Raw genomic sequence first — 13,233 nt, 5'->3', positions numbered from 1 at the left:
TTCCCTTAATTGACTGTAAGGAAGCTTAGAATATCTCAGCTGTAGAAGTCTACCCTTTAGGCATCTACTTCTAGATCTACAATTAGATGGGATAAATCCATCCAGTATGTGACATTTCTTCAGTCTCAATTTGATAAATTCCTGTTATTCTTGCTAACAAGAACTTGTCATGCAAAAGCAGCACAATGAAAGCTGAGCTTTCTCAGAATGTATTACAAAATGTTAGCAATTGAAAGAGGTGATGGATAGGAAATTCTAACTATCAGTATGACTTTCTAGAGGGTCTCTCCCTATGCTGTTTAGACAGATGACCATGCCTTTCAGAGATTTTTTTCATTGTTCACTGCCACTTTCATCATATAATGCAAATGAGACTTGTATGTCTGTGGTCTAATATGCATTTTTTTCTCAATATCACAATTTTATTATTCATTAATTTATTAATTCACAGGGGGAGCTATCTCCAACATGTACAGCATAATGGCTGCACGCTACAAGTATTTCCCTGAAGTCAAAACCAAAGGCATGGCTGCAGTCCCTAAATTGGTTCTCTTTACCTCGGAACATGTGAGCTTAATATGCTGCTAATTCTTAATTTATTGATGTTGTGAAGATGTTTCATAATTAAACAACCACTCCATTAAATGTGCATATGTTTTGCTGCAGAGTCACTACTCAATAAAGAAAGCTGGAGCTGCACTTGGATTTGGAACTGACAATGTGATTTTGATAAAATGCAATGAAAGGTAGGATGAATGCTAAGGTTTTGATATGTTAAATGTGTTCAACTGTTAAATTTCTTTTATTGTGCTTAAGGACCAGTTCAGTACCGTGTGTCAAGTTGCTAACAGCCTGTTGAGAAAATCCTATTAAATTATTTCAACTGTAGCTAGTATTTCCATATGCACTCTTTAATTTTCTTTGTCTTTCTGCTTCTACAATAATTACAGAGGCAAAATAATACCAGCTGATTTGGAGGCAAAAATTTTGGAAGCAAAACAAAAGGTTTGTGTTTTTAAAAATTAATGGTTAAATGCTTGGCTTAGTAAAATTACCTCTTCCTTTGAAGGCTGAGGGTTAACATTAAAAGAGAACATTGTAATGATGTAAATGTTATAATAATATTTTTGGCTGCTTAATTATACATTCATGTATTGTTTAGGGAATTATCTATATGTCTTGCTAAAATTTCCATTTACTGTTTAAAAACAAAGTATTTTTAACTCTTGAACCACATCTGTATTTTGTGACTTTAAAAAATAACTTTCTATTTGGATATATGTGGGAAAAAGTATGAAAACATGAAACTAAACCTGCTTTTATACAAACTTTAAAGTTTAGCCAAAACCATTAAAAATTCTATTGAAGTTTGATCCTAAAAATTCCCATAGATTTCAAGGCTGCAGGGTTAGTAAATATAGCCAGTAAGTTTCATTTTTTTCAGCATTTATTGTTATTTCTGAATCAATGCAACGAAAAATCCATCCATTTTGTATAAAACCATGAAAGTAAGAGCAGTCAAGCTTATTATTTTTTTATTTCTTAACTTCATTACATTTGGGCGCTCTATGAAATTGCAGTTCACATTTGATGTAATTCCAAATTGTCTCACTTTGATCTGATAGTTCCACATTTATTGTTTTTGTTTTGGATTGCTTTTTTCTGCTTTGTTCTGTTTATTAGTAGATGAAGACTAAAGGTACAACTTCAAGCCTTCAAATCACAACTTACAAATCACATTTAATGAATTTTAAAGTCTCAACTTTAATTGACTATTGCTAGTTTTCTACTAGACCGTTTGAATGTCCTCACTGAAAGGGATTAGACAAAATAATATTCTTTACCTTCTGACTGGTAAAGTTGGTGAAGTTACAGTACAATAAAATCAAAGTTTGTTCCTACCAGGTATACAATTTGTTAGTTTCTACTGTTGCTTATATGTACCTTTCACATGGGAAAAAAAAACATTTTTTAGACTGAAAAATGGGATAGCAGCATTTCTAAAATGATTTTCACATTTTTTTTTTTTTTTCTGAAAGAGGCTGGGTTTTATATTTACTATTTTTGTTTTTATTGTAGGGATACATTCCTCTTTTTGTAAATGCAACCGCAGGCACAACAGTATATGGAGCCTTTGATCCAATACAGGAGATAGCAGATATATGTGAAAAATACAACCTCTGGCTCCATGTAGATGTAAGTAACTAATGAAGTGCTGTAGTTCAGGCAAAAGAGGGTTTCTGTTTAGCCGTGTTTTGTCTTGAATTAAAATATTTATTACTAGATCCTAAGTAAATTAGAATATGTTATGCTTTTCCAAAACAATGAGTCTTCTCTTTTTTCTGTCTCTTCCAGGCAGCCTGGGGAGGTGGGCTCTTAATGTCCCGAAAGCATCGTCATAAATTGAATGGAATAGAAAGGTACTACACAGTGCTTATTTTTAATACTGTTATTAAAATACTTTTGTAAGGTACATGGCACTTTACAAATCCATGAAAAGATTGGAATAGAAAGGTACTACACAGTGCTTACTTTTAATACTGTTATTAGAGTACTTTTGTAAGGTACATGGCACTTCACAAACTAATGAAAAGTTTAATTTGCTGCATTAAGGAGTTTAAATACTAAATTAAACAAAAGCAAGACAGGAAAGGTTCACACTAGGAAGATTGAAACAATACTACAGAAGAAAACAGTGATACTCAGCTGACTGTTAAATACTAAATTAAACAAAAGCAAGACAGACAGGAAAGGTTCACACTAGGAAGACTGAAACAATACTACAGAAGACAACAGTGATACTCAGCTGACTGAAAGGTAAGTTTTCAACAGATTTGAAGAAGGATGAGGATATTGCTTGTCAAAAAGGAAGCGAGATTGTTCTATCCATAGCTTTGAAGGGATCACAAGCCTGGGAATGGATGAAGGAAGATTCGGGAAAAAAGAAAAAAAAGTGAGAGCTAGACAATCTCTGAAATGCAGGGCTTTGAGAACAGCAGTGAGAAATTGACTGAAAGGTAAGTTTTCAACAGATTTGAAGAAGGATGAGGATATTGCTTGTCAAAAAGGAAGCGAGATTGTTCTATCCATAGCTTTGAAGGGATCACAAGCCTGGGAATGGATGAAGGAAGATTCGGGAAAAAAGAAAAAAAAGTGAGAGCTAGACAATCTCTGAAATGCAGGGCTTTGAGAATAGCAGTGAGAAACGAGGAATCCAGAGAAGGTGTCTGAACATGAATACCTATGATGGGAAGCCATGGCATGGATGGAATTTGTAGAGCTTCTCTCCTGAAAGACGTTTGCAGAAAATATTTCCAGAAAATAAAGAGCATATGTTCTGCCTGAAAATGAGTGTTCTGTAAACTAAGGTTTGTAAGTATATATATGCTTGCTCTTGTGTTGCTTATATATATATATACACACATGAATGTGTATTTGTATACAACAAAGAGAGGAACACATGGTAGAGATGGAATTAGCAGCAATTTTTACAGGCAAATTTCAGTACCTATAAGGCTGGAAAGGACTATGATAGCACAGAGGTGGCACAGTTCCACGGAGCCAGACGGAAGACTGATGGAACTTACAGGAAGGCCAAAAAGAGTCACAGATACTCACAGTGTCTCAGGGTAAAGGGGCCTATGAGTTGGTGCCACGACGGGATTATATAAAACAAGTTGGAAGCTCTTGGAGAGGCCAGAGTGAAGTTTGCAGAAAAGCGTGTGTGTGTACCCCCAAGCAAAAAGCCCAGGTTACCAAGATGTGCACTGAGGCCAGAAACCAGCCTTTATTAAACAATTAATTGAACTGAATTTAAGAAGGCAAAGAATTTGTGCTGGAAGTGATAGCAGAGTGACAGCATGACCATTCCCCCAGCCCTTAAAATTCAGGCGCAGGAGGAGTCCCATGTGTAGTCTTTGGCACAGATTTTCCCATATCCAGCGGTGCCAAGGCTGTAGTCTGTAGAAGATGCTACGTTTATAACCCCATGGGTGTGTCTACAGATCTCCTCTGAAAGTGCTCTCTCAGGGAAGGCTGCCTATCCGAATAGAATGAAAGACCAGAAACACAGGATCTTTCCCATCGCTGCAGATATTAGCTTCCAGAGAAGCAAAAAGGATTTGAAACAAGCTCTACCCATGTACTCTCTAATTAGCACCAAATTGCTTCCTCGAGTCGACTGTGCTGAAAGTGGGCACTGTGTAAAGGCATAAAATTGGAATAGTGAACAATGCTCTTCCTTAGGGAAAACAAACTTTCCTAGTCGTGGGCATCTCATACAGCAAGTGAAGAACAAGTGCGAGGTAAAGAATTAATGTACAGAATCTTTTTTAAAGCACGTGGACCCTTCTGTGGCAAGGACAGCAGTATGTGGTGTGGCAGGAGCACTCTCAAGCAGCAGAATCGTACCAACCTCTGCCCACTCCAATTGGCAAGTCACTCACGTTATGGCAACATGTCTAATGTGAGGTTAGCACTGTAAAACATCTTCTTTAAGCCACACAGGTTTGGTCACAGTAGTTTGTCACACCTCTTTTGACCAGAGGTCAACCCAGCGGTGCTAATTAAGACTGTAATCTTAAGCAAATACAGAAAGCAGCAGGCATGAAGCGTGGTGTTATTTCTTTTCTAGTCAGCTGCATGGATCTTCAAACATGGGACAGGGCCCGTGTGTGCAGCGTAACTGCCAGTCACGGGTCCCAGCTGTGGTCTGTGGCCGACACTCGGGCCAGCCTTGGCCTGCCCGGAGGCTTGGGCCCGTGAGGACTGGCACGCTGCCACGGTGCAGGGCTGGGATCACCAGTGGCAGGATAGCCTCTGGCTGGCTGGCAGTGCCGGGTGGAGAGTGATGTCTTCATGTTAAAATAAACCAAATGCTCCTTGTAAAAATGATTTGAAATTGTCTTTGTTTGGATCCCTGAAAATTAAATAAATGTGCTGAACTGAAACCATAATGCTCTCAAAAGGAAATGAGGTATTATATAAATTCCTGTTTCTTGGCTACTCCATCTGAACTACTAGTGAAGTTTTTTAAAAGATAACTGCCTTCTAAGTCCGAGCTATATACCCGCTGGTTTGCACTGCCTGACAGGAGATCTTAGAGGGGTGGTGAGCTCGCCAGGTACAGCACGGGCTGCACTGTTCTGTTGTCTGAGGGGTGCTATGGTCTAACCTAGCGCAGACAGAGGGTGGAATTGTGTCTGGAATCGTTATGGAATTAGTGCTCCTCAGACTGGGGTGAAGAAGTCATTGTGTTGCTCAGAACAGAAGAACTGTGGTTGTGTCCGCGGCAGCATGTAGAAGAGGAGGAAAGACATTTCAATTTTCTTTCAATCTCATTGTAAGAACAGACGCATAGTCTGTGAAATATGATTATACACTTTCCTCCTCTGGAACACACAGTGAATCGAGGAGACATTTGGTAATTAATTGCTTAGGGTGAAGAGGTCAATGGATGTGCAATGTTGACACATTTGTTTTAGCATCATCATTAAACTGTCTAGGATAGAATGTTAAAAATACAGAACATCTCCTGTGTTCGGCTAGTAAATTAGGTGGTCTTGTGTATCCAGCTGTGTTTACATGTAAAAAGTTTTAAGCTTTACATACAGAATGGTAGGATTGTGATGTAAAGTTTTATAGCCTTTTAACAGTCCATGGGCTTGAGAGGCTAGTACAGAAATGGCCTCTTGTGGCTCTAACTGGAAAAGCAGATAAGCACTCAGAGCTTTTCCTTTGCTTTCTACTTTTCCAGCAGCTATTCAGAAAGAACTGTATTCTCCCAGAATTCATATTGTACCCTTAATTCTCTGACGCCTCCCTCCCCCAGTTAGTACCTTGAATTGATATAACCTGCTAAACTGTTTTTGTTAGTTTTATTAATGCTATTTCTAGAAGTGGAGTCTTCTGGGGACGAAGTTACTATATCAGCTAATCAGCATAGTCTGACACTAATTAGCTGGTAAATATAAACTAATCAGAAGTCTGTCATTGCAGTGTTAACACGTGAAAAATTCCTTTCTTGGACAGTATAGCTAGGAAAGAAGACAGTTGAGACAGTAATAATCTCCATAATGAAATCATTGTGGTCAAAACTCCATACATTTCCAGCTGAAAGCAGAAAACAAAGATGACTGCTTTGGGTTAAGTTTCTGTTTTCCAGACCTATCTGAATGTGTAATTTTTTTGCAGAGCCAACTCAGTCACTTGGAATCCACACAAGATGATGGGAGTGTTGTTACAATGTTCTGCCATTCTTGTCCGGGAGAAGGTCTGCCTTATATTTAATAATAAAGCAGTTAAAAAAAAAAAAAAAAAGTAAATATCAAGCCCTAAGAGGGTAGTGCAAAATCAATTTAATTTCAAAATTTATTTTGGAAGGAATAGTTGTGTGGATTTACATTTGTTTAGGAAGTTGTTTTATCCTTTTTTTTTTTTTTTTTTTTTAAAGCTGTAGATAATATGGGTCAGATCTTTAGCTGTTGAATCTTTGCATATTCTAATAACAACACTAGAGCCATGTTAATATACTTAATCTGAGCATCTGCCCCGTTGCTTCTGTGCTATACTGAACATACACCCTCGGTCTCAGTAACTGGTCAGTCTAAACTGCTTAAATAAAAAACAACTTTTTTACCTTGCACAGTGGTTTAAAATTTCTCGATTCTGTTGAAAATAAATCATGCTGCTTTTATTATGACTCCATATATATTTTTAGGGCTTTCTTCTGGATTCTTCGTTGTCATCAATGAAAGCAAGACCAGTGTCTTAATTCTTCTAAGCAATATGTATTTTCCTTAGGTGATTAAAAACAAAAAAGTTGTGTCATCTGTGGATAGGACTAATTCTGTTGCCTGCTAATTTCTGGCATGTCAATTGCTACTAGAAGAGGTTAGCTGAAGAAGTGGTCCCTGTGCATAGAACTGGGATGAAAGAGTTGTGGGGTCCAGCCCCAGGTCTGCCATTGCTCTTCCAGGTGACCCATCTCTAAACTGAAGACTGCAGCATTTGTTTCCCTTTATAAAACACTTTGACATCTATTGTAGGGAAGTGCTAGCCATTATTTAGTGGCATGCATGGTTATTATGCTAACTATTGCAGGATTTTGGTAATTTTTTTTTATTTTCTAGATAAGAATTTTGATAGGTGTTTTGTATTAGCTACACCAGTGTTTTCAAGCTTTTTCAAAGAACCACTAATAGACTCTAAAGAAGATGCAAACCATTTTAGAAATATCACGTGTGTAAGACTTCTGTGTAACATACAGGAATTTACTCCTCTGTGTTTCCTTGAGAGATGTTTACCAGTAATCTGTAGGTTTCTGTTGGCCTGTGGACCATATTTATTTGTAAGCAAAAAATTTCTGGTTTAGGTCCTTTGTACTTTTATTTATCACTAATGGTAAGTGTCTTAAAGCTGGACAATATTTGAAGTTGAGACCTTCAATTACATTTTTTTTCTTAATTTCTCTAGCTATCTGCTGCACTGAGAGACCACAGCTTTACTCTAGCGTGTAATTTAACACGTCAAAAATTCAAGTCTTAAGAACATAACTTTACAAAGTGAAGGGAACAAAGTTAGTATCAAAAAATAAGAATCCAAATTAATCTGAGAATGTTTGTTCACGTGCGGGTGTGTAGAACCATATGACTACTCAGAGACTTCTAAAAGAACCACCTTAGGTTTGAACTTATTTTTTTGTGTCTCAGGCTTAGAAAACAAGGTCATAATTTTATAATTTGGCCCATTAAAGAACAGTTCTGTGTATAATTGGAATATATTTTTTATTTATTATTAAGCATACAGTTTCATCTGCACATATGTCATATGTTATCTAAGTACATGTTTTTCACTACAGGGTATACTTCAAGGCTGCAATCAAATGTGTGCAGGTTATCTCTTCCAGCCAGACAAACAGTATGATGTATCCTATGACACTGGAGACAAGGCAATACAGTGTGGTCGACATGTGGACATTTTCAAATTCTGGTTGATGTGGAAGGCAAAGGTAAATAATAAAAGTTCATCTCAAAAATCAGAAATACATTTAATTTATAAGTCTCATGTAGTGGAACACTTTTTTAACATAAATGTTTGTGTAATTATAATCTCTAAACACACAGGTATCTGAGTATTAAGTCAGAGAAGAGCCTTTTGAATTGCAGAACAATGTTAGCCATCAATAAATTCAGCTGGAAATTAGAAGAAATGTTTAAATCACTAGATGAGTCCTGCAGTAAAACCAGTGAGGGCAGGGCACCAAAATGGTCTTTTGTTGTGATTCTATACACTTACATGTATATACGTACATATGTATTTTTTGACAGATTGGTTGTGGTAGCAGCAGAGTAAACTTGATGGCTTACAAGGGTCCTTTGAGCATCATGTTTCAATGCACAGGTTTTATATACAACTTTGAAAACAAAGCCTTTTTCTTAAGAAGCTTTGCCCAACTGATAATCTAACATTTGGTTCCCTGGTACTACTGTGGTATGACTGGGTGGCTGAATTTATGTGTGGGCTTATGTACAGGTTTGTGTTCATAAGATGACGGTCCATGTAGTCAAGAGAACACTTTAATTTTTATTAATCTGCAGTCATTTTATTACTATTCTTCTTGCTCTTCTGCTGACAAAATGTGAATTCAGTTGGGTAATCTGTCCTAGTTTTTTTTTTATAAAACTGAGATTAAATCAAATGGCAGAATGCACAATCATAAAATGGTTTCCACTTTGAGTGAGAGTTAGGCGGCAATAGTAAATAACCTGTGATGATAAAAGATGTTTTCATGCAGATTTCCTCAATATTGAAGGCTGAGGGAAGACAGTAACAGAACTTTAGATACATAGTTACTTTTAAACATATAGTAGAGTTGTCATTGTTAATTTTAAAATGTACTTTAGAAAAAGAAACAAAACACTTCAACACAAAATGCTTCTAATGATTACTTTAGTAATCAGCATAGGTTTCATTACCAGGCTAAGTACATTTTAGTTCAATTTTGGTACCGTAATTCAGTAACATGAAACTGCTTAGGACACTTTAGAATTGGACTGTGTGACTAGCAACTTTGAAGTCTGTTGCTTATGGTTCTAATTACCAAGTGCTGACTACAGACACCATTAAAGCATGGACTGAACATTTTTCTAAATACTAGCCAAACACATTTTGTTCAAACTAGCATACTGATTCTACCTCTGCTGTTATATTCACTGACCTCACTGAAGTAGAGCACTTCACAATAAAGAAAAAAAAATACAGTGGAAACCATCATAGATATAGGTCATATTTAAAATTCAGAAGTAGGATGTTTGTGGATGTAAGTCTTTAAAAATAATATAAATTAACATTGCTAAATTGATCTGTATATCTGGAATTTGAATTTCTTCAGAAATTAGTTACTTCAGATTTCTGTTTGGTTTTGAGACAGATTCAGATTTCTTGGACCCAAGTTCTCTGAGGTATCAGATGGAACCTGTTTCTAGCAGATTGCATGATTATATTACAAAAATGTTAAGAGAACAAAATATTAGGAGCTATGGAAATTTTTCCTTCAGCATTAGCCACCATGAGTGATCCTACTCATGTCATCATAGTAGAAATATACAACCTAGGTCCAGAAGCATTCTTGTGACTTTACCTTCAGTCATTTTATTTAGTACAAAGAACTTACCCCAAGTATGCAATAATTTAAGAGTGTGCTTGTCTGTCTTACTTCTTCGTTCATGTACAAAGTGTACTTTAAAGAAACCCACTTTTTTTTCTTATCGTATTTATTATCAACAGTCATCTACTACTTCTGGGATTATGATCTTTCAAAACAAATCAGATATGACAGAAGATCAGTGAGTAGGCACAATGACTTTTAGCCAACAGACTTTTGTTTGCTGACTTTTTAAAATGCAAATTTCTAGCGAACTACTTAGAGGAAAGAAATTACTTCCCAACTCTTACCGTTTCAACTGAGTTCCCATTCCGTGTTCCTAGTCTTTCAGCAAGAGCTGGGAAGCCAAGACTTAATATTCATAATATATTTGGAAACAGAAAATAAAAGACCTAAAAATAATCTATTAAAAATATCAAAAGCCTTGCTATTATAATAATAAATTATCTGAAAATGAGACCAAAGCAAATACTGATGACAGGCCACATTTATCCACTTTTGTAGTGTTGATTAGCTTTTCTTTTCAGTTACAAGGAATAATACTTCTAAATATTTTCTAACTGAAAACATTTAAGAGTGTAACCTATCAGAAAAGATTGCATTGGAGGGGGAAAAATGACCATATAATTAATATTTTATTTTCAAAACAGGGTACAGTAGGTTTTGAAAATCAGATCAACAAATGCCTGGAGCTGGCAGAATATCTCTACACTAAAATCAAAAACAGAGAAGAATTTGAGATGGTTTTTGAAGGGGAGGTAAGTTGTATTTCATTTAACCTGTGTTTAGGAGCAAAATCGGTATGGAATTTTGAAAACAGTCTTCACAATTCTCACAGTTCATCAGCCAGCTCTGTGAAATGGCTCTTATTTTCTGAAGAACTACGTGGCTATTGGCATCTGGGCAGTTTTTTGGCCAAATGCATGTGGTTTTGTACAATAAATATCAGATTTACCTCCTCTAATTCTCTTCTGCAGAGGACTTCTCAGTTTAGGGCATGAAGACTACCTTAATACAATCTACTCACCTGAGATTCCACCTACAACATATGTAACTGAGAATCTGCTGGCTTTGCTGTATGTTCTGTTGCTAGTGCCATTTCATGAGCTCTTGGTTGATAGAATAACAAATATACTTCATCTGTCCATTTACTAAGAAAAGGAAAATTAGGTTGCCCTTGCTGCAATCCTGGAAAACAGTTCCTCATAAAACTGCATGAAGGTGAAAAGTAGTTGTACTTTATTAGCACCCTAAAACACTGTAAATGGGACAATGTATAGGGAAGCTAAGACAGCAGACACAACCAGCAGTTATATCTACTACAACCATTTATTTTGTTTTAACATGTAGAACTAGGAAAGTTAATGCTGTATTTTGTCTTCCATGTCTGTGCTAATTTTGCTACTGACCGGCCTTTAGTGTGTGATTGATCTGTATTATTTTGTTTATTGATGTATGTGTTTGGTTCTTTTTGCAGCCAGAGCATACAAATGTATGTTTTTGGTATATTCCGCCAAGCCTCAGGGGCATGTCAGACTGTGATGAGAGAAGAGAGAAGTTGCACAGGGTACGTGGCTTATCTTAAGTGCAAAAATATGGTCTGCCCTTTCAACCCAAAGTATTCTGTTTACTAAAAATAATATATCTGTGTGTTGCACATGTTACAAATTCTGAGATGTCAGGTCTTCAGCTGCTTGTTATGACCTTGATATTTATTCACCTCTGCCTCCTATTTATAGTGAGGCTGAAGCCCTTATACAACCAGATGCAGAACATACTCAATTATTTTTTATTTTGTGTCACTTCTGTGCTCCCAAAAGTGTTATGAATCTTTAAAAAGCAGCAAGGCACAAAGATGTCCCACTCCTGTTTGAATAGGATAGCATATCAGCAAGAAAAATTGAAGCGTAATTATTTGAAGACACTGGGACAGGTAAAGGACATGGAAAGCCACAAGTCCTCAGGTCTTCATTTTGATTTTAAATGTGCTTGATTAGTCATGTATTAATGCATTTCAGTGAAAATGAATGCCCTTTGGAGGACTTTGGGATAAATTTATTTGAAGAAATTATAGAGGGAAGTGAAGGCATTGTAGAGGCACCACCAGGAAAAGTATTATGTTACTTGGGACTTGAGGGAAGTGAAACACATTAATTTTGTAGTAGCATTTTAGGTAGACAGAAATGGAATTAAATACATTCAGGAGACAAAAGAATGATTTTGTAGTTGTCAAAATGAATCACAACTTTTTTTCTATTTGGGAAGGGAGAAGAATGGTCAAACTTGTGAGGTTTTGTAAAGGATTTTGTGTCTGCATCACACTGGGGAAAGAGAACAGAAGGGAACAGAAATTCTAGCATGTCAAACCAGTGACATACTGGATAAAGAAATTGCAAAAAAAGAGAGAAAAGAGGAAGATAGATAAGACTGGGAAGAAGGATGAAATGTTTGACTTGACCTTGTTAAATGTCAGAGGACATTAGAAAGCATCCTGCAAAACAGAAAAAGAGCTGGACATCTGACCTTGGCTGACAGAGAGTAGAGCAGGAGAAAGAAGGTCTGGATGGCAAAACTGGGCTCAATCAATACCAAATATTAAGATTGTCAGAACATTATTCCTTGTAAATTAAAGTGAGGAAGTGAGATTGTGGTAAATGCACAGTACCACAAAACTACTGGAAGGTTTCCGTGGCTTATGCTAACAGAAAATATTCTTTATGACATAGATAATAAAAATTTGCATTGTTTATCCCCTGGAAAATGACTTTGAAAATACATAATATTGTCATGAAAAACATCTGTTATCCTCAAAAAGGTTGTTCTGGAGTAGGTTTTCATAGAAAGACAGAAAATATTTCTTCCTGACAAAAATCTCCAGCACAGAGAAATTACATGTACATTTAATATGTAAAATTATTCCATAGTGAATACTCCAGGATGCTACTAGTCTCTTAATAAAAAATGTGGATGCTATTGTCAATTTTTCTTTCAACATCCAATCCGAGATATTTAGTTTTTCAAGCTTTTTCTCTTACGGATCTTTTCATAAAAATAGTGCCTTTCTGATATGTCCATTTATTTTTTCCAAATTAAAAAATGTGACATACAAACAGAGGATGAAACTTTTAATTGCTCTTCTCTCTCCTTCGCTTTTTTTTTTTTTTTTTTACTTTTTTTTAAATTTTTTTTTTTTTTAATTATAAAGGTGGCACCGAAAATCAAAGCACTGATGATGGAGTCGGGTACTACCATGGTTGGATATCAGCCTCAGGGTGATAAAGTCAACTTCTTCCGAATGGTCATCTCAAACCCAGCAGCAACTAAGTCTGACATTGACTTCCTCATAGAGGAAATAGAGAGATTGGGACAGGAGCTCTAGTACAATGGTTGAATTATTTATTTCTCTAATTCACTGTTTTCCAGCACTGGCTATTTTTTAATCCAGTTCTGCAGAACATGTTTTAAGGAAATTCTCTTTCTGTAAGTTCCAATCTCCTAAGACGTCCTTAAGCAAAACAACTATATGCTACTGAAACATATATGTATTGGTAGATCATATTATTGAGGGA

General features: G+C 36.2%; 1 protein-coding gene across 1 annotated transcript in view; it reads left to right on the top strand.

Moving 5' to 3' along the window:
• Nucleotides 1-13,233, top strand: part of LOC104468992 (glutamate decarboxylase 1) — a gene marked incomplete at its 5' end in the record, with an annotated part of 18,329 nt that extends 5,096 nt beyond the window's left edge. The window contains 10 exons of the mRNA XM_010083305.1: nt 452-567; nt 667-746; nt 951-1,005; nt 2,080-2,196; nt 2,356-2,420; nt 6,193-6,271; nt 7,859-8,008; nt 10,315-10,422; nt 11,142-11,231; nt 12,870-13,233. Coding sequence (XP_010081607.1) covers nt 452-567; nt 667-746; nt 951-1,005; nt 2,080-2,196; nt 2,356-2,420; nt 6,193-6,271; nt 7,859-8,008; nt 10,315-10,422; nt 11,142-11,231; nt 12,870-13,043 — 1,034 coding nt within the window. The remainder of the gene's footprint in view (nt 1-451; nt 568-666; nt 747-950; nt 1,006-2,079; nt 2,197-2,355; nt 2,421-6,192; nt 6,272-7,858; nt 8,009-10,314; nt 10,423-11,141; nt 11,232-12,869) is intronic.

The sequence above is a fragment of the Pterocles gutturalis genome, unplaced genomic scaffold (genome assembly GCF_000699245.1).
Source record: "Pterocles gutturalis isolate BGI_N339 unplaced genomic scaffold, ASM69924v1 scaffold32270, whole genome shotgun sequence".
NCBI lineage: Eukaryota > Metazoa > Chordata > Aves > Pterocliformes > Pteroclidae > Pterocles > Pterocles gutturalis.
Note: the sequence above shows the minus strand (reverse complement) of the source record. Positions and strands in the feature narration are given on the sequence as shown.